Source organism: Plectropomus leopardus, chromosome 10, assembly GCF_008729295.1.
Source record: "Plectropomus leopardus isolate mb chromosome 10, YSFRI_Pleo_2.0, whole genome shotgun sequence".
NCBI lineage: Eukaryota > Metazoa > Chordata > Actinopteri > Perciformes > Serranidae > Plectropomus > Plectropomus leopardus.
In genome coordinates, this window is record NC_056472.1 from 23240470 (window position 1) to 23263369 (window position 22900).

General features: G+C 38.7%; 3 protein-coding genes across 3 annotated transcripts in view; 1 reads left to right on the forward strand and 2 right to left on the reverse strand.

Moving 5' to 3' along the window:
• The first annotated feature begins 3560 nt into the window (after nt 1-3560).
• On the forward strand, nt 3561-10868 carry si:dkey-4e7.3 (uncharacterized protein LOC402865 homolog). The gene is made up of 7 exons (XM_042494570.1): nt 3561-3628; nt 5539-5633; nt 5838-6025; nt 7180-7359; nt 7435-7546; nt 8552-8688; nt 9996-10868. The coding sequence occupies exons 1-7, from the start codon at nt 3567-3569 to the stop codon at nt 10341-10343; spliced, it is 1122 nt and encodes a 373-aa protein (XP_042350504.1). The 5' UTR covers nt 3561-3566; the 3' UTR covers nt 10344-10868.
• A 90-nt stretch (nt 10869-10958) lies between these two features.
• On the reverse strand, nt 10959-12701 carry LOC121948987 (cytochrome c oxidase assembly factor 5). The gene is made up of 3 exons (XM_042494571.1): nt 12478-12701; nt 11667-11750; nt 10959-11046 (listed from the first exon to the last, which is right to left on the reverse strand). Exons 1-3 carry the CDS (start codon nt 12577-12579, stop codon nt 11005-11007), a joined length of 228 nt encoding a protein of 75 aa, XP_042350505.1. The 5' UTR covers nt 12580-12701; the 3' UTR covers nt 10959-11004.
• Nucleotides 12702-13991: 1290 nt separating this feature from the next.
• The window catches only part of mgat4a (alpha-1,3-mannosyl-glycoprotein 4-beta-N-acetylglucosaminyltransferase A), a 43193-nt gene continuing 34284 nt past the window's right edge, over nt 13992-22900 (reverse strand). Inside the window, exons 9-16 of the mRNA XM_042494458.1 lie at nt 21813-21943; nt 21618-21725; nt 21450-21524; nt 20282-20400; nt 17749-17827; nt 17373-17433; nt 15898-16010; nt 13992-15779 (exon numbers count right to left, since the gene is read on the reverse strand). Of these exons, the coding sequence (XP_042350392.1) occupies nt 15753-15779; nt 15898-16010; nt 17373-17433; nt 17749-17827; nt 20282-20400; nt 21450-21524; nt 21618-21725; nt 21813-21943 (713 nt within the window). The 3' untranslated portion in view covers nt 13992-15752. The remainder of the gene's footprint in view (nt 15780-15897; nt 16011-17372; nt 17434-17748; nt 17828-20281; nt 20401-21449; nt 21525-21617; nt 21726-21812; nt 21944-22900) is intronic.

A 22900-nucleotide genomic window follows, 5' to 3' on the forward strand; every position in this document is an offset into this window, starting at 1 on the left:
AATTTTTTTTTCTTTGTAACTGAACTATTTATTTGTGAACAGCTTTTAAAAAGGGAAGTGTTCAGGAGAAACAAATAGGCCACAGCCTGGGCAAGGAAGTCAAAGTTTTGAGGAAGGATTGTATTGTTGTTTTTTGGTCTTTTAATGGGATTTATTGACAATAAGGAAAATAAAGAATAATACCAGTCTTATCCTTTAAGGCTACACTAGGCAATTCACTCATTTACAGCAAAAAAAAGTGAAACTGCACTGAGAGTGCACAGTTCTTTTCTTGTTTGTAAAGACAAGTCAGAAAATATTAGCCTAATGGGAACAGCAGCAACATATGATTGTCTGGAGATTGACAAAAATGTGACAAGATGTACTGAAAATGTGTTTTTAAGAAAATGACTATCTTGCTGCCATTTGGAGCTGAAGTTGTCTAGTGTTGCTCTTATCAGGTTTGTCAAAACAAATGTCTTTGCCTAATGACATATTTCTCTGGACCTAAAGACAGAGCACATATTGTTTATTTCAGTGTTTTTAGCCTGTTGTCTGTTTCCCTCCCACTGTCTCTCCTTCTCTCTTGTATTTCTTCTTCTATCACCTAAATATGCACCATATCACTCTCCAAAACAAGCACAGATCTTAAATATAACATATGTGAAACCACTGTCTCATCTAATGTGATATCTGAGGTGCCTCTGATGTTACGCTGGAAGCATCATTGAACTGGTTCACACATCGTGGGCTTCAGTTGTGGTGCATCACATTATTCTACAAACATATCTACAGATATTTAAGATGTTTCTGCAGGTTATATGCAGCACTATAGCGGTTCAATAACCCTACAAACTTGCATTTTTATTTATTACAAGTGTATGTTCTCAGTTTTAAAGCACTCGGTTGAATTATGCAGAACTTTGTGACTGAAATTGAATAAAAGCTTCATTTATTTAACCTGCATGACGATGAAAAGAAACTGCTTTCTACTATTGCAATTGTATACTGTTGCAATTAAGAGTACTCATGAGCACTTGATAGATGTTTTTAGACTGAAGTGAAATAATGCATATTGCATTTTTTTACCGACCATCAGCAACACCTCTTCTGTTGTCAGTTTACCAGCTCTGGGCTCCGATGTACCTTATTGTACAAAACTTACAGAGACAGTGGATTTTATTTTGAAAATGTTATTTTGCTTACAGTTGTTTTTGTTCATATGGCTGCTGTTGCCGAATGCTGTTTTATCCATTGTTATTGAGTAAGTTAGGACCTTGTTGTGATCAGTTGTACATGCACACATCAGGTTGGAGACAGGGGAGTCTGGGAGACGCCTGCACCCCCACAGAGGTACGAAGTGAAACTGGATAATGAATAAAGGCCTGTCAATGCCAAATGAGTGTGTCAGTGAATTCTGGTTTGTAAACTGAGCAAATATGTTTAGGATCATGCACCACTACATTAGAATGACAACTAAAATGAAAGATAATTGCATAATTACCGTAAAACTTCAATTATATGCTTAAATCATTCACCTGAACAGGCTTATATTTGGGACAAGCGTCTATGTAAGATGGGAAATACAATCACGTCATTTATTTAACCTTTTGAAACCTGGGCAAGTTGGTTTTATTTATGTATATATGTCTGTCTGTATGTATGTATTAATTTTCAAAAACATGGGAAGAAGGTAATGAGCAACAAAAGAAGAAATTACCCAAATACAAAAATTGCATAAAAATTAAAAAATAAAAATAAAAAAGTCAGAAATGACCTGAAATCAATTCATAATTCATAATTAGCAAATATATATATATGCTAATTTTGAATGTAGGTCACTGGACATTTTTCCTCAGCTTTTTTTAAAAAATAGTCTTCAACATCTAATTATTTCTCACTCTACATTTACAGATGTAGTCTTTTTTCATTGTTCGTATGTTATTTAAATATTTCTTATTTAAGACTTTTCCATTTATTTCAACCTTGGACAGTATTAGAGTTAAGCTTCCAGCTTTTCTAATAATGTATTTTAACTCTTACCTTCATGAGCAACAGCTAAACCAAATTTAGCCATCGCTAATGTGATTATTTACACCTGTGCATTTCCTGCTGTGGCTCGTCAAAAAAACAGTTAAAGCAATCAAAATCACCTGTGTGTATTTAGCGGTGAATCTGTCATGTGGAGCATCCTGTGACGAAAAATAGTTTTGAGCTCATCAGTGTTCAAGTTTATATTGTGTTTACAAGCAATTCTCATTTATTTCTTACTCCAGAGGAATATTCACCAACAAAATGTCTATTTTTAAATGAATTAATCATGTCTTGTTACCTAAAATTCATGAAGAAACCCTTCTCTCTCACATGCCTCCGCATTACTCTTTAAAACTGAACTGAAACTTGAAAGTTAGGCTCTCTTTAAAGACAGACTCAAGTATTAGTTTGTTGTTGTTTTTATGGCAATAACGCATGTGTTTGTGAAGGACTGAGCACACGACTGGATTAATGAGACTGTTATACTGCGTGAGTTGTGTGAGAGTTTCTAAATAGATGTTTTGATATAGTAGTTTTGCTGCTGTGAAACATTCTCCTCAATAAATCAGTGTGTTTGCTGTAATCCATAGAGGCATGAGAAATTTGTTCATGAATTCAAGGTAACGTGGCATTGCTTATTGGTTAACAAATAGTCATTTTGTAGATGAAGTATTCTTTTAATTGTTATTATGCATAGACAATGCACAAAGATGTGGCAGTGATAAGAAGTGTCAGAAGAGGCCTGTGGCCTCTTGAACCCCATGGCCTGTAGGAGGATTAATCCAGCCATGCTTCTGACTGTCTTGTTTGTGCCTCTGTTTAATTTTTTTTTTTTTTTTTTTTTGTTTGGTTGTATAGTTGCTTTAGTGACGTTTGTTATTATTAATTATTATTATTATTATTATTATTATTATCATTATTTATTATTATTGTTATTATCATTATTATTATACTAGACTACATAGAAAACTATAACAACACATAAAAGAAAGCAAAACTAGAAAAAAAAGATGTTTTAAATACAAATTTTGAAAACAAAATAAACTTCTTGGTGGGCTTGTTAATTTAGAAAAATCCCCAACTATTTTTATTCATGAGGGCAGGACCAGTACAGCATTTTAAAATATTTTTATGTCACAGAAGTTTTCCTTCACAATAATAACTAGCATTTTTGAAAAAAAAAAAACTTAATCTATTAGGGAGCGTATCCCTTTAAGGATATTGCCGGAAGTGACGTCACTACCACAGATTGTTTAGAAGAAGAAGAATCACCACAATCGTCAATGTCCATCATATGGGCTCAACTAAATGTAACATCGCTTTCCCAAAACCCAGCAATGTGATAATTTAACTATCAAACTTCTGCATTTGCCCGAACTTTATTGCATTAGCACCTCTGATTATATTTTATATAAATCTTTAACAACACAACATGAGTCTCCTCACAGGTGCTGCTCTCACCTGTTTTTCTCGGTGCAGCTTTTGGTCCGCAGAAAGGACGACAGAGTGAGACCTCTCTTCGTCGTCCTCCTCTCTGGTCCCCGTCTGTCTGCATGGCGCTGATGATCCGATGTGTCCACAAAACATCGCACGTTTTCAGCAGCTCTGTGGGGAGGTGAGACTTTATCTCTTTAACCTACAAACTGAGGACATGATTGAGGACGTTCACACTGACACAGAGCTCGATGTCTCACGTGTTGATGTCTCTGTCTGATTGCTGTGATGTTTGCTTGAGTTTCTGTGGACACATTAAAGACGTCAAAGGACGCGTGAAAGACATTTTCATGCTCGTGAATAGAGAAATGACAGAAATGTGACTTGTAATTACAATTAAACACACATCATCAGCATTAGACGTGTTCAGTGTTTAACAGTGGTGACATGTAACTAAGTAGGCTACATTTACTCAAGTACTGTACTTTTGATTAATTTTGAGGTACTTGAGCATTTTCATTTTATGCCTCTGGATACAACTACTCCACTACATTGGTGTAGAAGCTGTAGTTATTTTTTTAGAGTCAGATCATTAACATAAAATAAAAATCAACTGATAGACCTATTTTAGGATTTGTTATGAGGTTAGCAGTAGGCCTATATTAGAGGTTGACAGATAATCGGCCGATATTTGGCATTTTGCCGATCATCTGTGTCAGCTTTTATTTTAATCATCGCCAATAATGTAAATTAATGAAAAAATGTGTGTATTACACTCAACCAACACCAGTAAAGGCAGTCTGCAATACATGCCAAAAAAGTGTCAGCATGGGAGGAACTTTTACTTTGTAAATCTTGTAAAAATTCATTTTTAATTTTTAAATTTTAAATTTTCACTTAAGTATATATTTCAAAAATTGCAAGGAACTTGGTGAATATGTTGTTGAAAGGTTCAGTTTTGATGAAACATTTGCTAAAGGCGTTTTTGTCAATGGAGTCTGGTGAATTTGACGAGCGTAAATTGGGAATTGAAACCGTGAACTTCTTCCCCGCTGAAACAGGCTGTCTGACATTAAGGCAAGTCTATGAAAATACTTTGAATATAGCACACACTTAAACAGATTTTGATGATTTTTTTTAACTTTTGTTACTGGCCCCTCCACAGCAGTTCATTGCTGAGCTTATGTGTCGGACTCCAGTCTGCTTCTCCAAACTGGAGGCATGCCGACTGTATGTAACAGACTGACTTTGGAGAAGTACCTCATACAGCCCCTCTTAAAAAAAACGAACTATCCCTTTAACTGCTTTTTAAGCTAATATTTATGTACTAAAGTAAAAGTTAGAATGCAGGACTTTTTCTTGCAAGAGAGTGTTTTATACTGCAGTATTGCTATTTTTACTTAAGTAAAAGATCAGAATAGTCTTCCACCACTTGTGTCCAGTATTTCCTTTGAGGTAATTTACTTTTAGTCACACACCGTCTGACCTCTGTGGTAATTATCAGTGACATGTGATACTGAAGCATGGCTGAAGCTTTTAACCCCAGACCAAAGCATTGCAGTAGAACGTATACACAGTACATGTCCTTAAGCACTGTAGCACAGTTTTAGGTACTTTGAGTATTTTTATAACTTTACATTTCACATTTAAGAGGGAAATGTATTTTTTTACTTCACTACATGTTATATTTCTGACAGCTGTAGTTACCAGTCAACTTTTACGTAAAGACAAAATACAAAAGATAAATTTACGCATTTTGATAGATTAATTATTTTCAGTACAAATTATCTCTGAAGGCAGAATTTTAAATTCGGAATTATGAGTGGCTGTGCAGTATTTTAATACAATGATAGGCTTTATTACCAATATTACTAATAAAAAAGCATTGGAGGGTTTTCACCTTTGACTGACACTGCAAATCTCTATTAGAAATGTTTAATGTCTCATAGAGAAACTGTGTACTGTTTTTATTCCACAACCGATTAAATTTTCCAACCAGAATCAGATTAATCATTCACTTTTACCTCGTGTAACTCCTCCCTCTCTGTGCACTCTCCATTCAGTTTCTGATTCTCTTCTTGCTGTTCAAAGGTTGTTTGCAGCTGACCATCGCTGGTTCCTGTCTGTGAGAGGAAGAGTAGCAGCTGCAAAACACGACAGTACGTCTTCTTCACTCTCAACCACAGGTAGGTGTTGTCTTGTTAAACGTGTCTAATAGAAGTTTACTACATTAAACCACCAGCAAAGATTATTATTCTATAACCGTGATGTTGGGGAAATGTTACGTTCAGATTACTAATTTACTAGAGTTTAACATTAATGAAAGTGTGAGATTAACAGTCAGGACATCTGTGTTTTGCTCTTGTTAATCTAAAATCTTTGCTCCTCAGGCTGCACGATGAGTAAGAAGCTGCTGGTGGATGTGGACTGTGGGGTGGACGATGCTCAGGCCATCATGTTGGCGCTGGCCGCCCCCAACGTGGAGCTGCTGGGCGTCACCTGCGTGCACGGAAACACCACAGTGGAGAACGTGTGTAAAAACACACTGCGGGTTCTGCAAGCCTGCAATAAACTCGAGGTGAGTGAATAGTTGATTTTCTACATAGTGTAGTTATTTTATGATCGCAACACCACTTAATTACTGGTGAATATGGACCGGCATTAATGTGACTGCTCAAGAGTGTGGGAGGAATTTACCGGTGTCATGTGTTCTGCCTCACAATGAGTTGCTGTTCCTCCAGCCGCATAACACGAGGCAGCAACTGGACCAACCACACAACACAGTATGAACTCAGCGTGAGAAAAAAGCTGGAAAAGTTTTGAGTTGCATGAGAAAATGCGGAGGAATAGGGAATATTTTCCAATTTTGGCTAGGTGCTCTGAAAAAGGAAATGAAAACAAATATCTGACATGACATTATTATTATATTAAGAAAATCCCTGCTTATGATATACATTATTACTCATAAAGCGCCTTTTCTCACCCAATGAAAAAAATCTCTGAATACAAATTATCTATTAATCAACTAGATGGACATGAATCACACACTACCAGTACATAAAATTAAAAATATAACACTTAATTTTGAGTTGTTCCACATCTCACCTCTGTTAACTACTGTATCTATTTAAGGCATTATGTGTTACTAAAATCTGCATATCACACAAAGTCTTCTAAATACTGGGGCAGAAAGTGGCAATATTAATGTTTGATATTAGGTTTTCTGATTATTGCTTGTTTTTTTTTTTTTTGGACATGAAATAATTTTGTTGTTCACTAAATATGTCTGCTGGGTATTCTGGTCTTACTTAAACAGTAAAATTAAATGAAAGAAAACACATTTGTAACAGACATATGAATAATACATGGGAAGACGTAATTAAGGAAAAAAAATAAGCTAAACAAGAATAAATCAAATCAAAATAAAGCCCAATAGGTATCGATAAAAATACTGAGACACGTGAGTTAAAGACCTATGAAATAACTAGGAATAAAATAAGAAAAAAATAAACATGAGCCACTATGATATACATGTTTTGCTAAAATTTGAGCAATCTGAGAGTCGACAGATTTCCATGGCGTCATGTTCTGTAACATCATGTAGTTGTAGTTTGTAGCATTTTAACTACGATTGTTAATGTTTGCATAAATCAGTGTAGAAGTCGTGTCATAATAACAGCAGTTAAACATGTTTAATCTGCTGTGCTCCTCTTTCTGCTCCTCATGTTTCAGATTCCCGTGTTTAAAGGTGCAGCTAAGCCCATCCTCGGGAACAGCCTCAGTGCGGGACACTTCCACGGGCAGGACGGGCTCGGAGACGCTCCAGACGCCAGCGCTCCGGGTGTGGAGCTGGTTCAGAAGGAGGACGCCGTGTCTGCCATGATCAGGATCGTCAATGAGAATCCAGGAGAGGTGAGAGGGGTGACGTCGTTCTGTGTGCGTTTATTTGCTTCTTTCAGTTTTTTAACGTTTGGGTTTATTCTCCAGGTATCTCTGGTTGCTACGGCGCCCCTCACCAACCTGGCTCTGGCTGTGAGGATGGATCCATCTCTACCGAGCAAACTGCGAGGGCTCTACATCATGGGAGGCAACACTGAATGTCAGTAAAAGCGTGAATTAGTTTCTTCATTCTGCATTTTAGCAGAAGTTTGTGAATGTGACGCAGTGTCAGAGGGCGAGACAAAATACGAAACTTTTAAGGAAAAAACGTTGAATAATTTTCCTCTTTCACTTGTTTCGTATGTCTGTAGAGTTAAAAAGTGCCATCTTTTACAGCATTCATTCATTCAGCCTACTGCGACACGAGCTGAGGCGATTATTTATTCGACAGAGAATTTATCTGCAGTGATTTTAACCCTTTAAAACCTGGATAGTCGTCAGTTTTCTTGTGCGGTGTTTATACATTGTTCACAAACATTTAAACCTTTGAAAAAGGCAATCTGCAACTTGGCAAAAAATGTCCTACACATTGCAAGAAATTCTTAAATGTGATAAGAAAAAAAATCCTGAAAATTAGCTTTAAAAAAAAAAGAGAGAAAATATTTCCGAATTATTTTTTTTAATAGGGGAAAATGTTCAAATGTCCATAATTTTTAGAACCATTATTCTGTTTATTATTTTATATTAGCATGTTTTTTTCAGTTCATTTCCTGTTTTTCTGTTTTTTTTAGTTTTATTTTTTTGTGCAAATTTCCACTTTTTTTCTTTAAGTGTTAACGTGTTGTTAAGTTGCTCATTGCTGTCTTCGGTTTTAAAGAGTTAATCATTTAAGTCACTTCTCATGCAAAACTGCCAAACATTGCTTGGTTTTAACTTCCCAAATGTGACAATGTCCTGCTTTTGTCTTTTCATCTTCGGTTTTTGGACTGTTGGTCGAACAAAATAAGCAAAGTCCAACAAGTCGATGATATTTTTCATTAATTTCTGCATCATTTATATTATCAGCACACAGAGATGAATCCATTATTCAAGACAAAATTTATCAAAAAGGAAAATAATCATTAGCTGCAGCCCTAACTGTGAACCCAGTTATCAAATTACTTCAGAGTTCAAATCCTTGTCCATCAAGTGTTCTTATTATTCTGTCTACATCCTGTCTGTCCAGCTCGAGGGAACACCACAGTGTGCGCCGAGTTCAATTTTGCAGCTGATCCAGAAGCTGCGTACGTTGTACTCAACGACTACCACTGTCCGACGTACTTGGCCTGCTGGGAGTTCACCTGCTACAGCAAGCTGTCCTGGGTAAATGTCCCTTTTACATTGAGCACTTTTGTTTTTGGACACATTTTTACAGTTTTTTGACACAAATTTGTTAAAATTGTTTTTATGGGTTATTCCTTCCACCTGACAGGTGTCACAAATCAAGATGCTGATTAAACAGCATCATTACTCCACAGGTGTGCGTTGGGATGGTCACTATAAAACGTCGCTCTAAAATGTGCAGTTTGATCACAACACAGTGACACAGATGTTTTAAGTTTTGAGGGAGCGCGTCATTGGCACTGCTGACTGCAGAAATGTCCACCAGAGCTGTTACCTGTGAACTGGAAACATGTCTTCAATGTTGGCACTACATCCAACCGACCTCACAACCACAGATCACATGTAACCGCACCAGCTCAGGACTTCCGCATCCAGCGTCTTCACTCGCGAGATTGTCAACAGCGAACACCTGATGCAACAACTGGTTTGCATAACCGAAGACGCACGCTCGTCATCTGAAGGGTCTTAACCTGAAAGCAGTTTGTCACCGTAACCAAACTGTGGAGGTGTGAGGATGGTTGGATGTAATGCTAAATTAACGGGAACGATATTGGAGGAAGCTTATAGTAGTGAAATGAACATTCAGCTGTGGTGGACATTCCTGCAGTCAACATGCCAATAACACACTCCCTCAAAACTTAATAAAAAATATATTTTGATTTTTTTATACTTTTTATTCATCCAGTATACATATTATTTTTTATTTCTTTATGATGTACACGTACATGAATTGAAGAATTACTGTGATTCTGTGCCTTGAAAAAACGTTGGCTCCCCCTGCTGGGATACACTTTATAATTTGACTTATAATTAACCCCACATGTGTGCTTCCTTTGTAATATTGCCAAATCTACACGCTGAAGAAGTGTGTTTGGCCTTAAGTTTGGTGACAGAAAAGTTATAATTGGAGTGCTGTTTGGATCTTTTACTGTATTGATACCCAGTCTCAAAAAGTTTACTCCCGAGTGAGCGCGTTGTGTCTTATTTTTACATTGTGTTGTGACCATCCCAACGCACACCTGTGTAGTAATGATGCCGTTTAATCAGGTTCTTGATTTATCGCACCTGTCAGGTGGATGGAATATCTTGGAAAAGCATGTGCTTACTAACTTGGATTTTTACCAAAAATATTCCCAAAAATTAAGATGAACTGAAAGTGCATAAAAAATGTCTGGGATCTTATGAAAATTGGGAACAAAAACAAAAGTGTGTAAATTTCTAATACGTTAATGCATTAATGAATAATACTGCTGCTCTTCTGTTTACGTTTCTCTTCCCGTCTCCAGGAGTTTTGCGACGCCTGGTTGGCGCAGGACACCGACAAAGCTCGCTTCATGGCACGGATCTTCCGCCACAGCATCGAGGCGTCGCAAAGCGAGCGCCTCCAGAAAGAGTTTGTGGCCGGCACGGGTTTTGTCTCCTGTGACTCGTACGCCATGGCAGCCGCAGTGGACGATTCGTTCATCACAGAGAGCGACCATTATCCAGTGAGCGTGGAGCTGACGGGCACACACACCAGAGGCATGATGGTCGTAGACACTGTGGGCTTCCTGAAGAAGACTCACAAGGCTTTTATCATGAAGAAGGTGGATATGGAGAAGTTCAAGCAGATGATGATGGCGGCCTTACAATAAGGCAGCGTTGGTGACCAGCACGGCTGTTTCCGTCCACTTGTTTTGGCTCAGTTTTTGTTTTTCCTCTGAATGAGCTTTGAAGTTACAACTCACAATGAGTCATCTCTCTGTTAGTGTTTTTAGTAATGAGCCAACATACTAACTGTAACGGTCTCTCGCAGGAAAGACTGGGACTAAAGACTAATTTTGTACAATAAAATATTAATTCTTATGGAAGACTTATTCCTGTATGGATATACCTCATTTGTATGATGACACCTTCATTAAAAGTTTTTAATTTTAAACTAGAAATCTTCTTCGTCAGTCACATGATTTTGATGACAGGGACTAGTCCATTTTTTTTAAAAAACTCTTTACATTTTATTTATTATTTATGTTGAATATATATTTTTTCATAGCACAACACACTGATTCATTCAGAAAAACGCCACACACGGTGACAGCTCCAGTTTTTTCAGCACTAAATTTTGCCGAAGGTTTGTTTATCCTTTTTTTTCCGTCGGTGTTTATTGTTGTCAAACATTTTGTAGTCCTTTGTTACCTTTTCTTTACACGTGTTCTTCAGATAATAAAGTCGCTCATACACTGACCCGCGAGTATGTACAGCTGCTCATCCAGTGTTCACTCGACCACACGGCAGCATCAGCGTCCACGTGCTTCCTCAATTTCCTTTCCGTCCTCTGAATCTTGACCTTGTGTCCAGCTGTCAGAAGAGAGAGACAGATGTTGGTTAGTGTGCAGCACAGCTCAAAACAATTAATTCAAACATTATTTTGTATGACATATAATTTTTCTCACTGGTCACTTTGGGAAAGCACAGAAAATTGGTTTCTTTTTTTTTTCATTTCAAAAGCATGGGTAAAAGGCAATGAGCAACTGGGCAAGAAATGTCTCACCAATTTGAAAAAAGAAGTAGTTTTTTTTTTAAAATAAAAAAGGCAAGTAAAGACCAGAGAACTATGTTTCTAATTATTATAATTTTATATTTAAAATTATTTGTACTGATTTTTCAGAATTTTAAGCAAAACAAATCATTCAATTAGTTTTTTCTTTTCTTTTTTTTTACTTGTTTTCAGGCAATTTTCTTGCACTTTTTGCTAATTTATTGCTCATTTCTAGGTTATTTCCTCTTTAAGTGCTCATTGCCTTCTTCCAATGTTTTTTTTTTTTTTTTGATAAATGAAGCCAATTTGCTCAGGTTTCACAGGGTTAAACACACACCAGCAAAGAGGGAGATAAAGCATTCACTGTTTTCTTCACTTCTCAACAGTTTCCAGATACATAAATGCTTTCAAAAGTGGGATGTAGTTACAGCGGACTCACCATTGACCTCTTGCACTCAAAGAAGGCTGTCTGCAGGGCTTTACAGTGGCCTTCCTTCAGACACTCACTGGGCATCTTCCCCTCCTGACAAATTAAGAGACCAGTCAGATTACACAGGACACTTCCCATGAGCAAAATGTGCATCCTCTCCCACATTTAGACAAATACATCTGATGCTAAAACAGTCATAAATCCCAATAACGCTCCGCATCAATGGCGTCAGTTTAGCTGACGGTAATGGTTGCCCACATAACGTTAACTAAAATTAAAAGTATTTATGGAGGTTTTAAAAAGTTAATTTTAACGCCGAATTGAACACCGTCTCACATCGAGTCGATTGATATATCATTCATTATATTTACAACTCGGGTAATAATATTTGATATTAAATTGTAAGTTTTTACAATTGACTTTGGCGTGACATGTAACGGCAGAGTAGCGGTGTGACGTTACAAAGTTGGCTATAAATGTGACTTAAGCACTAAGTGGGGTTAGTCGTACAGTGACTGGCTGGGATTAAGGGAAACACATGGACAGACGATTTTGACTTCAATTCTTAAATTTATTTTAACTATTTTTTAAAAAATGTCTTGACTGAGATTGGCCATTTGAGTAACCTCAGAGCTACGTCTTGGGTTATGGTTAGTCGTTACATGGATGACTGCTTGGGGTTAAGGGGGACAAATCCACAAATTATCTCGTAATTCATCTCCAAGAGTCTGCAGACGTCTTGCCAACATTGTTATGAACCGCAGCGCCTTGTTTCACGCACCTGTGCGTTATGACCACTGAGCAGAGGACGTTTTCTTACCTTTACGACGCAGTCGTGCTGAAGGAGACACGCTTTGAAGTCCTCTCTGATGCCCGCGCAGGCTCTGCTGTCTTCCTCTTTATCCTCATAATATTTCGGCATTGTGCAGAATCCACTTTAATACTAATATTCTCGTATTCATGAATTAACAAGAGCGAGAATCGGCTAGTTGACGGCGCCACTGTTATGTATTGAACCAGTAAGCCACCATGTTTTTAAAACTGCATGATGGGAAAACGGATGTGCTTTGCACAAAAAAGTGCATGCTGGGAAGGTTTGTAGTTTTTTGTCCCCCCCGTTACTTTGTTTAACCCTTTGAAGCCTGAGCAAATTGGCTTTATTTCTTTCTAAAACATGGGAGGAAGGCAATGAGCAACGAAAGAAGAAATGACCTCAGATTTAGCAAGAAATCAATAAAAACGTCAAGAAAAGTACCTGGTAATTTCAAAAAATGTAATTATGATCATTAGAAATATAGTTTTTCCCTTGGTCTTCTTCTATTTTACCTATACATTTTCCCAAGCTTTTCAAAAATTTGTTGTTGTTTTTTTTGCATTTTGTAGTACATTTCTCACCCAGTTGCCCATTGCCTTTACTCCCTGTTTTTGAATTAAATCACATCAATTTGCTGAGGGTTCAAAAATTTAAACGTGCTGCTTTCAGATGCCTTTCACAAAAGAAGTGACGTCTCTCAAGGTTTCAAAGGGTTAAGTGAAAAGGAAAAAAAAAATACATATAATTTTCTGGTCGTGTTTGTAATTATAATTTACTTTGCTTTTTATGCAGCTGTTCTAAAATCAACCCTGGTGATGCAGATGGCATGAGTAAGTATAACAAAATCACAACACAGAAAAATGGCCATGACTTCTAACAACATTTTATCATTTATTTCAAAGATGTCCATGAAAAATGATGTCAAAAACATCAGAGGCAGGCATACACATGTACACGATGAAGGCACATGAACTGATGGGTGTATGGGGTTGTCAGTCAAGGAAAATTGTTTTTTGGTCTCCAGTTCACTTTCCACAAATACAGTAGGCGGAGGGGATCAGAGGGATCACATGACCTGTCCATGCTGTTTTCATGCATTCAGTTTCTGTTTGTATGTGGATCCAGGACGAGAGGGACAAGCAAATCCCGTTAGCAGTATTGAACATGTCTTTCAGAACAGTTTCTTCCTCTCATATTCTCCCAATAAAAAAACAAAAAATTCTGATGAAGAGGCAACAAACAAGCAACTTCAGTTTTCTTGAGTACAGCTCTAGCATAGATGGTTTGATCAGGGGGTGGAGGAGCCTGCTCTGACCCAAAAACATGTTTTCTAAATTACAAATAATCATGCAATTGAACATGATGTACAAAAAAACTGTCCTGCCTTCATTTCAATTCCACCAAAAGGCACTTCACTACCCCCTTGAATAAACCATTGAAATGTAAAATGAGTGAATTAAAAAATAGCTTCCACTCAAAACATTGGCCACACACACAAACAAAACAAGTGGATTTCAAAAAATGAGGCAGAAGAGAAAGAGAGAGTGAGGGAAAGAAAGAAGTAATGTTCATTGCTTTGTTTATATATTTACAATCAGTGAAAGTACTACACAGCCAAATCATACAACAAAAAGGCGCACACTGCAGTGATCAGTAGTCTTAATGTTCTGTCCAATCGGAAAACAGAGACGCAATTGGACAAAATACAAAGATTTGGAGGAGTCAGTGAAATGAGCAACTAGTGTGGGAAGATGGGAAATTTAAGTTCAACGGTGAAGGGTGTGATGGCAACAAAAAATAGTGAAAAAGCAGTGCAAATCACGCTGTTTCAGATGCTAATCTGGTACAAAACCCCCCTCTCTTTTTACCACGTTCACTTAGCACAGATATTGTTCTTAAAATCCAATCGCTAATTGGACTGTGTGTGTTTCTTTAAAAATATTAGTATATCCAGCAATCAAAGTGTAGGCAAGAGTAAGAGATTGGAATCATGTTGCTGAGACAATTTCAAGGGACCTGGATTTAAGGCACAATTTTTCCAAATTTTGACCCACTTCAACAGAATCTATTAACAACTGTCCTACCATTCGGTCTAAGAAAAAAAAATTAATAGTTTTAGTTGTTTCACTTCAAGTGAATAGAAACCGGTACAGACTGAACCGAGCTACTTTGCCAGCAGCTGTAATAATGAAAAGAAAATGTACAATTTAGAAAAAAAAACAAAACAAAAAAAAACACAACAGTACACAAATAAAACAGACTCTGAACTACCATAAACATCTCTTAATAGAATAAAAATATATTTTACCTCTTGTACAAATTAAAGATTTATTTCAAATAAATTAAGTCACCTTCATAGATCGTCATAGCTGTAATAATATATCAATATAACAATATATTCCTTCGGGAAAATGACGCCAAGGCAATGTCTGATTGGTTTACTATAAATGGACACTGAGGTCAAACACGGCCTGTCAGACACGAGGTGAGATAGATATGGTGTCATGGTTTTCTCGATGGATCGGGGTAGTTACCACGGCCTACAGTTTGGTCAACGTTGTTACTGACTGGCTACAGGCAGGATTTTGGAAGCTCGTCCTGAGTTTCAGGAGGAGTGGAGTATTTACGAGTGGCTGACAATACTCTGGGAGTGAGGGAAACATTGTTGTTTGGGCTGGTGTTGATCTAGAGCTCCGTCATCTCGGTCGAGAACGAGGGCAACTGGCCATTAGTGACGACAACATTCTTGATCATGGTGGGCTTCTGCTGGGGCGCTAGTGACAGTGCAATGCCCCAGCTCGCCCGAAGGTGGCAGCATTTAGTAACGGAGGAGGATTTGGCAGCATCTACACCAGTGGCCAGGTGACTGGTTCTCCCCAGACGTGATGATTTGTCCTTGGTCGGTCCGAGCGGTTTTTCTGATTGGGTTCAAAGCTGCTGAACAGTCACTTTGAAAGCCAGAGCTGGAAACGGATGTCTTCACGCACTCCGCCGTTGTTCTTTAGGACAGTAGTATTCACATTCTCACAAATGAATTAAGAGCACACGAGTGAGGGGGAGAGATGCAGAAAGAAATCGATCGATGAGAAGCAAAACAAAGTACATTAGGGGGGGAAGAGCGGGGACAGAGAGGTGACGCTCCTCAGACAAGCTCAGACGAGCAACTCTAGTGGGCTCTAATGACTTCACTGCTGGTTGCTAGGTGCCAGAGGCCCTGCGTAAGCAGTCTAGGAGATTTTGGTCCCCCAGGGGCCATGATTCATGTGCCCGCTCCAGAACAGTCAGCCAGCTACCCTCTTTATATGGATCTGCAGGAGGAGAGCAGAACGTCACATGTGTTATTGGACAAAAACAAGGAGGCAGCATGCGTCTGGAGTCATTATCGTTCAACTGGAGATGAAGAGGAGTGTCGTGTGACTGTCTTACCTCACTGAGGATGGCCCACACCGCAGAGTCTTTGAGAACAGAAAGCCGAAGTGCGATGACAGGATTGAAGGCAGGATCTACAGCTCCCTCTGCCACACCCTTCTCAAACTGACCTGTGTGTTAAAAACAAACACACAAGCACATATGAAGCACTGTGAAGCTTATCTTATCTATAGGAGCAGTGCTCTGCCAATAAGTAACCAGTCACAGGTGCTCATGTGAGGAAAAATCACTCACTGACTCACTGGAAGAATGGGAACTTTATTCTACCACCATATTTCAAGGCAAGGGCGTCTTTTTTTTGTTTTTTTTAAAGGTCCAGCGTGTAAGTGTCTAAGTGTGTTTTCTTTAGTGTATGATCACCAGAAAAAAGAATTGTCATGGGGTTTTATTACCCGTTGTAACCTGTTTTTTACCTGATGTGAACACCAGACGTGGCCACACTCGAGGAGTTTACTATCATGTTAATGTAGAGATCAAGGCAGAAAAGGCGTCAGTAGCGACAACATCGGTGGAATGCAAGGCCTCTAAATCAAGCCCATCGGGAGTACGTGTCTCTCATGCTGCCAATGTGAGAGATTGATGATGAAAAGTCCCACCAGTACTTCTGCATGTGTGCTCCAGATCTAAGCTGCCCCTGCTGTTTATATACATACCAGTCCATTTGAAAACGACTCAGGAACACGTCAAGTTTGTAAAAAACACTCTATTTTAATGTGAATTCCCAGCATAGAGCTTTTATTTTGAAAAATGGACAGCTACATAACAAAGACAGCAAACTAGATTGCGTCATGGCCAAATGCAAGTATGACGCTTATTATATGAAACTTTGTGGACCTTGAACTAATGACTCAGGAAAAATCTGGACCTCGAGGCTGGACCAGTTCAGGACCACAGCTCTGGGGCCATTTATGTTTTTGCGGCGGCTAATGCGGTTTAAGAGCAGCGTTGCCACAATCAGAAAAAAAGGTGAGCACAATTAGCTGGTGCACGGCGAATGGCTTGTCTCTGACATGCCAAACAGCATCAGAGAAACACTGATCTGACACGTGAAACAGCGTTGTTCAGCGTTTTTACCCTCTTTAATTCCCTGGTCCATTTGTTTTGGAGAGGAAGAGACCTCTGTGGTAAAAACCTTCTGAGCTAAGAATAGTGAAGGAATCTTTACTGGCAGTTCCCATGAAAAGTTCCAGTTGGTTGCAATCTGCAGTCCTCACCATTAGATGCCACTTAATCCTACACACTGCTCCTTCAACAAAAAAGCCATGGAACAAAAAACTAATTAGGAAAAACGTCAGCGACAAAATAAAGATGAGAAAAGGGCTGTGGCTGAGAACATTTCACACACTTTTTATATAATGTCTGTGACTGCAGGCACCATCAGTGTGTAATCTGATCCTGATGTTTCAGTGTGTTTTAATACACGCACGCGCACACACAGATACACACACACACACACAGTCAACTCCACTCACCAATCCTGTAAAAGCGGTCTTCAGTTCGCTTGTACTTGTCTTTGGTCAGCAGTCCAGGTTCCTAACACATGAGCACAGTGAAAGATGGCCGGTAGATTAAAATATGAAGTGAAAATGTTAATGATTTCTCATCTGAGCAGCACTTAAACAGATGCCAACATCTGTGCCTCCGCTGGGAGTGTGAATCATAATGTGAGAATGTATCGCCTCTGGCAGAGCAAGCGATTCTGTCACGCTCACATTCCTGTCAATAATCAATATGCTACGTCCCTGAGAGCAACCACTCAATGTAATTTAATCAAAACCGTTTGCACAGCACACCACAGACGGGTGACAGACTGTGCGTGCGTGTGTGTGTGTGTGTGTGTTTCCATACCGAAACAGGCAGTATTTCCACTGTGGTGTTCTCGATCTTGTCCCCTGGGTGCTCTTGGTTACCGCTGCGAAACAGGAACCTGCCAATCAAATCAGGCATTCATTTCAATATTTACGTCAATGAATCAGCATTCTTGCACTTTTCCCCTCATGGCAGCTGCCACACAAATACTCAAGTCGGTTGTGGAAAGTACGTTACTTCTGCAAGTTATGTTCATGAAATGAAACTCTAGGTATTCAAAAGTATGTACACCTCTTGTGTCATCAGGGGTTAACTTTCAGTAGGGGATATTTTCAAAGGCTATGTTTCTTAGATCTCATATTCAGGTTATAGCTGCAGGTTTTGAACATATAAAATTCCTGTACTTCTGCCTTTTTAGCCAGCTGAAGAGTCTCACAAGATTTCAGAGCAACTGGAGGATGATTTGAATTCGCAGAGCATGGGCACAGTGTGAAATACGAGCTTTAGTTTGGATTTGGGGTTCAAAGTTTGCAAGATTTCAAAGAAAAATATATTATCATGCTTCTCTTACTTTATCCAGGGTTCCTACAGATTTTTTTTACCTATAAACTTTCAAAACTCCACTTCCACAACTTTTTCATAAGTAGTTTAAAATGGAGGGTCCTATACAGCGTTACAGACACAGATTATTAAGCACACATTTCCCAGGCATTTTTGGAGGATAGAAAACTGAACATCTGACAGATAGATGTCAATGCAATTCGACATGTTTGATTAGAATTTTGAAAAGTCTGGATGCATTTGTTTGTTGTCAACAGTCATCTGTTTTATGGACGTGTGTAAAAACTGTTTTGCGACCTTCCCTGAACCCGAGCGTCCACGATACTTTAATAAATGATACTTTAATAAATGAAGGTTGATCACCTTTTTGTCCCTTCAAGCTTCCCCCGTCTAAGTGGACGACCCATCACACATCTATGCATGTATAGATGTCCGTATAACAACAACCTTCACCAGCATTATTAAACGACACTGACTGTTAATGTTGGGAATCAACAGAGGCCTCATGATAATGACATTACCTGGCACTTAAGTCACTACACAATATTATTGCCATTTTAAATGTTTTGCCATATGCTGAGTATTGGGATAACATATATTGCAAGTTATTACAGTTTTTACCATACAAATTATTTCCCCAGAGGAAAACTTTGTCAACATATTTTTTATCATATAAGATAAAGTTTTCAGTCTGCTCATGTCTCCTTAGTCATTGTTTTGTGGCAATATGTATCTAGTGGAAGGGGAAAAAAATATTTTTTTAATAGGCCATCAAAAGTTTATCTTTTTATTAGTAATTTTTAAAATTCAAATAGTAAAAAAGCGATACTTTGTGTCTGTTTATCGATACAATATTGTATCCAGTCCCTACTAACAGTGAAATTTCACACATTTTATGTGCTTCAAATCTCAGTGTAAAAGCATTCAACCGCTCCATAACAGCTTTTCTGCAATATCCCGTTTCTCTCTTTATGTGACAGCTCGTTTCTCTTCTCTATAAAGGAGCACTGCTTTAGAGACGATGTGACGCCAGTGTGGTCCATGTGTATCTTGTGATGCTGGTGACGTTTCAACAGTTATGCACACAACACTAGTTTTTGTGTAATGTTAGACATATTTGGCAATTTTAAACATTAACCACAGTTATGTATATTCAAAACGGTTTTCCAATTCTAAACCATTTCCAGGCATGGAAAAACTGTTTTTCTCATTTAATAGCTTCTGTGAATTACAAGACTGTGGGAACGCCGTTAATCTGGGGAAAAAAAGGCTGTTTTGACTTAAATGTTTACAGGTGCATTGTTTTTACTTGTATTAAAATATTTACAGAGAGTTGGAGACAGAGGAAGAATGCCAGCCAGTGACGGATCATAAAGCACGCTGTAAATCTCTACAAACTGCTGATGAGATGTTGTCTAATCAAAAGAGTCTGAGTCAGTGTAATTGGTGTCATTCAAAAGCAGAACAGACACTTCAGAGCCAGACAGTGGAACTCTAGATGGCCCCGTTCCCACTCGCTGCCACTTACATGCTGAGTGACTGACAGTCTCTCACACACTTCTCGTCTCGCCATCCTAACATTATCTTTGCGAAGAGCAGTGGATGCATTCATCGCTGTAAAACGAATCTCCACATGACCAAATATTAACATCCCTTTCAGGTCTGCTCAGATCCGAGCCGTCGGTTTCGCTTTCAGCTCTCTTTATATTCACTGTCTTGCTCCCTCTCTGCCGCAGCTCCACAGAGAGTAGGAGGCCGGCCCGAGAATGCTTATTTTAGAGCACTCTCATTAGCTCAGCCTGATCCCTGAAGAGACACACAGCACGCACACACAGCGCACACACTGAAGCTAGGCCTGAATCACATAAGGGCTGCAGGTAGATATACAGAGAAAGATTTTTGCATGTGCAGATGTTTCAGTCATGATGATAAAATATGCATGATGCTCACCATATCTGAATGCAAATGATATCCAAACACATCACTTACAGTAAAAGCCCCTCATACGTACTTCTCTATGCTCACAGGGCGGTCAAATTTGAAGAGGATGTAGTCTCCGGCAGTAGGAGTGATGGCCCAGAAGAAGTCCTCTCCTAGGTACGTCTTCTCTAGCGTGTGACCCTGATACACCTGTGTGACATGGAAAACATGTTAAGTTCCACAATGATCATTGATTATGAGGTCAAGGGACATAGCATTAAAGGTCAAGTGTGTAGGATTTAGGGAGATATATAGTATGCAGTATTGGAATAGTATGTTTTCTTTAGTATATAATCACCTGAAAATAAGAATCGCTTTGTTTTCATTACCTTAGATTGAGTCAAATTTATCTACATAGGGAGTACTTATCTATAGAGTCCACCATGTTTCTACAGTAGCCCAGAACGGACAAACCAAATACTGGCTCCAGATAGGGCCATTCGCATTTTCGTGTCAGCCCCTCTGTAACAAACAGCGTCGGAAAAACAGATTTTTTTCAATTTGAAACTGCTTTATTCAGTGTTTTAATCCTCGGGTCCGTTTGTTTTGGAGAGGAAGAGACCTCTGTAAATAATTTAGCTCTCAGTAAAAACCTCATGAATAAAAAAAGTGAGCATACATTTAGGGATGTGTGATGATATCGCCAAGTCATAAGCCGATACTAGCTTGTTAATTACTTAGACCTGATGATCACTAATTTTTAGGTGGAAAAAAAAGGTTGATATAACGATATCGATATTGCTTTTCAGCCAAATGAGTTGTTAGATATTGGCATAATGGATATTAGCAAAAATCCAATATAATGCATCCCTACTCACTTTAGCACGTGCTGGACTAGCGGCCTGACTCTGATAAGCCAAATAGCGTTGAAGAAGCATTAATTTGTCACACAAAACTTTTATTCAGTGTTTTTACCGGTTTAAATAACCGGGTCTTTTTGTTTTGGAGAGACAGAGACATGTTTGGATAATTCGGGTCCAAGTAAAAGACTCCTGAACATTAAACACTGAAGGAATCCTAACTAAGCTTCAGCTGGTGGAATCTGCATTCTTCACCACTAGATGGCACTAAATCCCCCTAAATGTTACACACTGTTCCTTTAAATGTATTGTAGTTTTTTTAAAGAACAGTAAAGTACAGATAACGACAATTTAAAGATCCAGAGTTAATATACTTTCAATGGGGCCCTGTCATGATACCTTCACTGAAGTGGAAACCTCAGCTGGGGGGTTGACGTGCATCTTGTGGAGCAGTGGCTTTAGGAAGTCCTTGTCCTGCAGACAAAGACAGAGGAAACCAATATTTCTACACCGGAAGAAACGTCTAATGTTGTTGCAAATAAATGACTGTGAATGTGTGAGACTCACTGTGAGTTTTTGGATCTTTCCAGCAAGGGAAGAATGGAGTCCCACGTGTTGAAACAGGGAGGGTCTGAACCGCACACGCAGGCTGGACTTCTGCCGCTCGCAGTGTTTCTTTTAAAAAGGAAAATGAAGAAATGATGAGACCCATTTCCCTTACAATGACACTCATCATATCAATACAGTAATCACAGAACATACCGCATCTTTCTCTGGATTGCAGACTTTGACCCAGAGGATGTGGTCCAGCAGCCAGTCGATGGGCTTCTCCTTGTAGAACATGAAGATGAACTCAACAATGAGGTTTAGGTCTGGAGCCTGGAACATTTTTCCTGAAGGAGAGAAAGAACAAGGACGGTTTATAGATATCCTGCACAGAAGCAGTCAGCATCCTTTACAACGAGAATATTAAAACATTAATCTGAACAAAAACAAAACGAGAAAAAAACAGATTCACTTGGGTTAAAAATAAACAAATTCCTCATTAACATATTGTAGTGATGAGCTTACTTTGGATTTGCTTTCCCCTGCCAAATCCAAAGTTCTCACACCTTCTGAAAAAATAAATTCAATTACTTTTCAAGGACTTCACAAGCCAAATTCCCTCAAATTCAACACGGATTTGAGACACGGATCAAGGTTAATTACTGTTACAACACTGAGAATTTCTACAATAAGTGGCCGATTCTACAGCTGCTCACAGACAATTAAAATGACAGAAAGAGGCTTGAATGTGTGAAGCATAGGCTGTTTATAAAGATGGATAACACATATCATCTTCTTCTCAATATACAAAAATGAAGCCAAAATATCCTAGATGCTGCCACTGACATCTCGTGCTTTTGAAGCCACTGGCAATCAGGAAGTGGGGTTATGGTATTGATTCCCGATTCAAAATGACTATTTTCACTTTTGGGATTTGATCCAGAAGAGCCTCAACATTCAACAATTTTATTCCCCTCCAAGTTAGCGGAGGGCTAAACCAGAAGTTAGCCGTTTGGCCGCTTGGCTGTGATTGGCTGCCGTAAGTCTCTTATGTTCCTGCTCTATGGGCCCCATACTGCAGAAGATTCGGGCAATTTCGCCACTGAGAAACATTAATAGGAATGCACAGGGACCCGCCTGGAATGCAATATCTATTCCAATATCCATGTCTATTTATGTCTGTTTTCCAAAACTTTAAAAGCCTCGACTTTCTCCCTCAAATTCCCACACTTTAAAGTATTTCAAGGACCTGTGGGAACCCTGAAAATCACAGCATTTCCTGTGACCCAGTTTCTAAAGTAGTC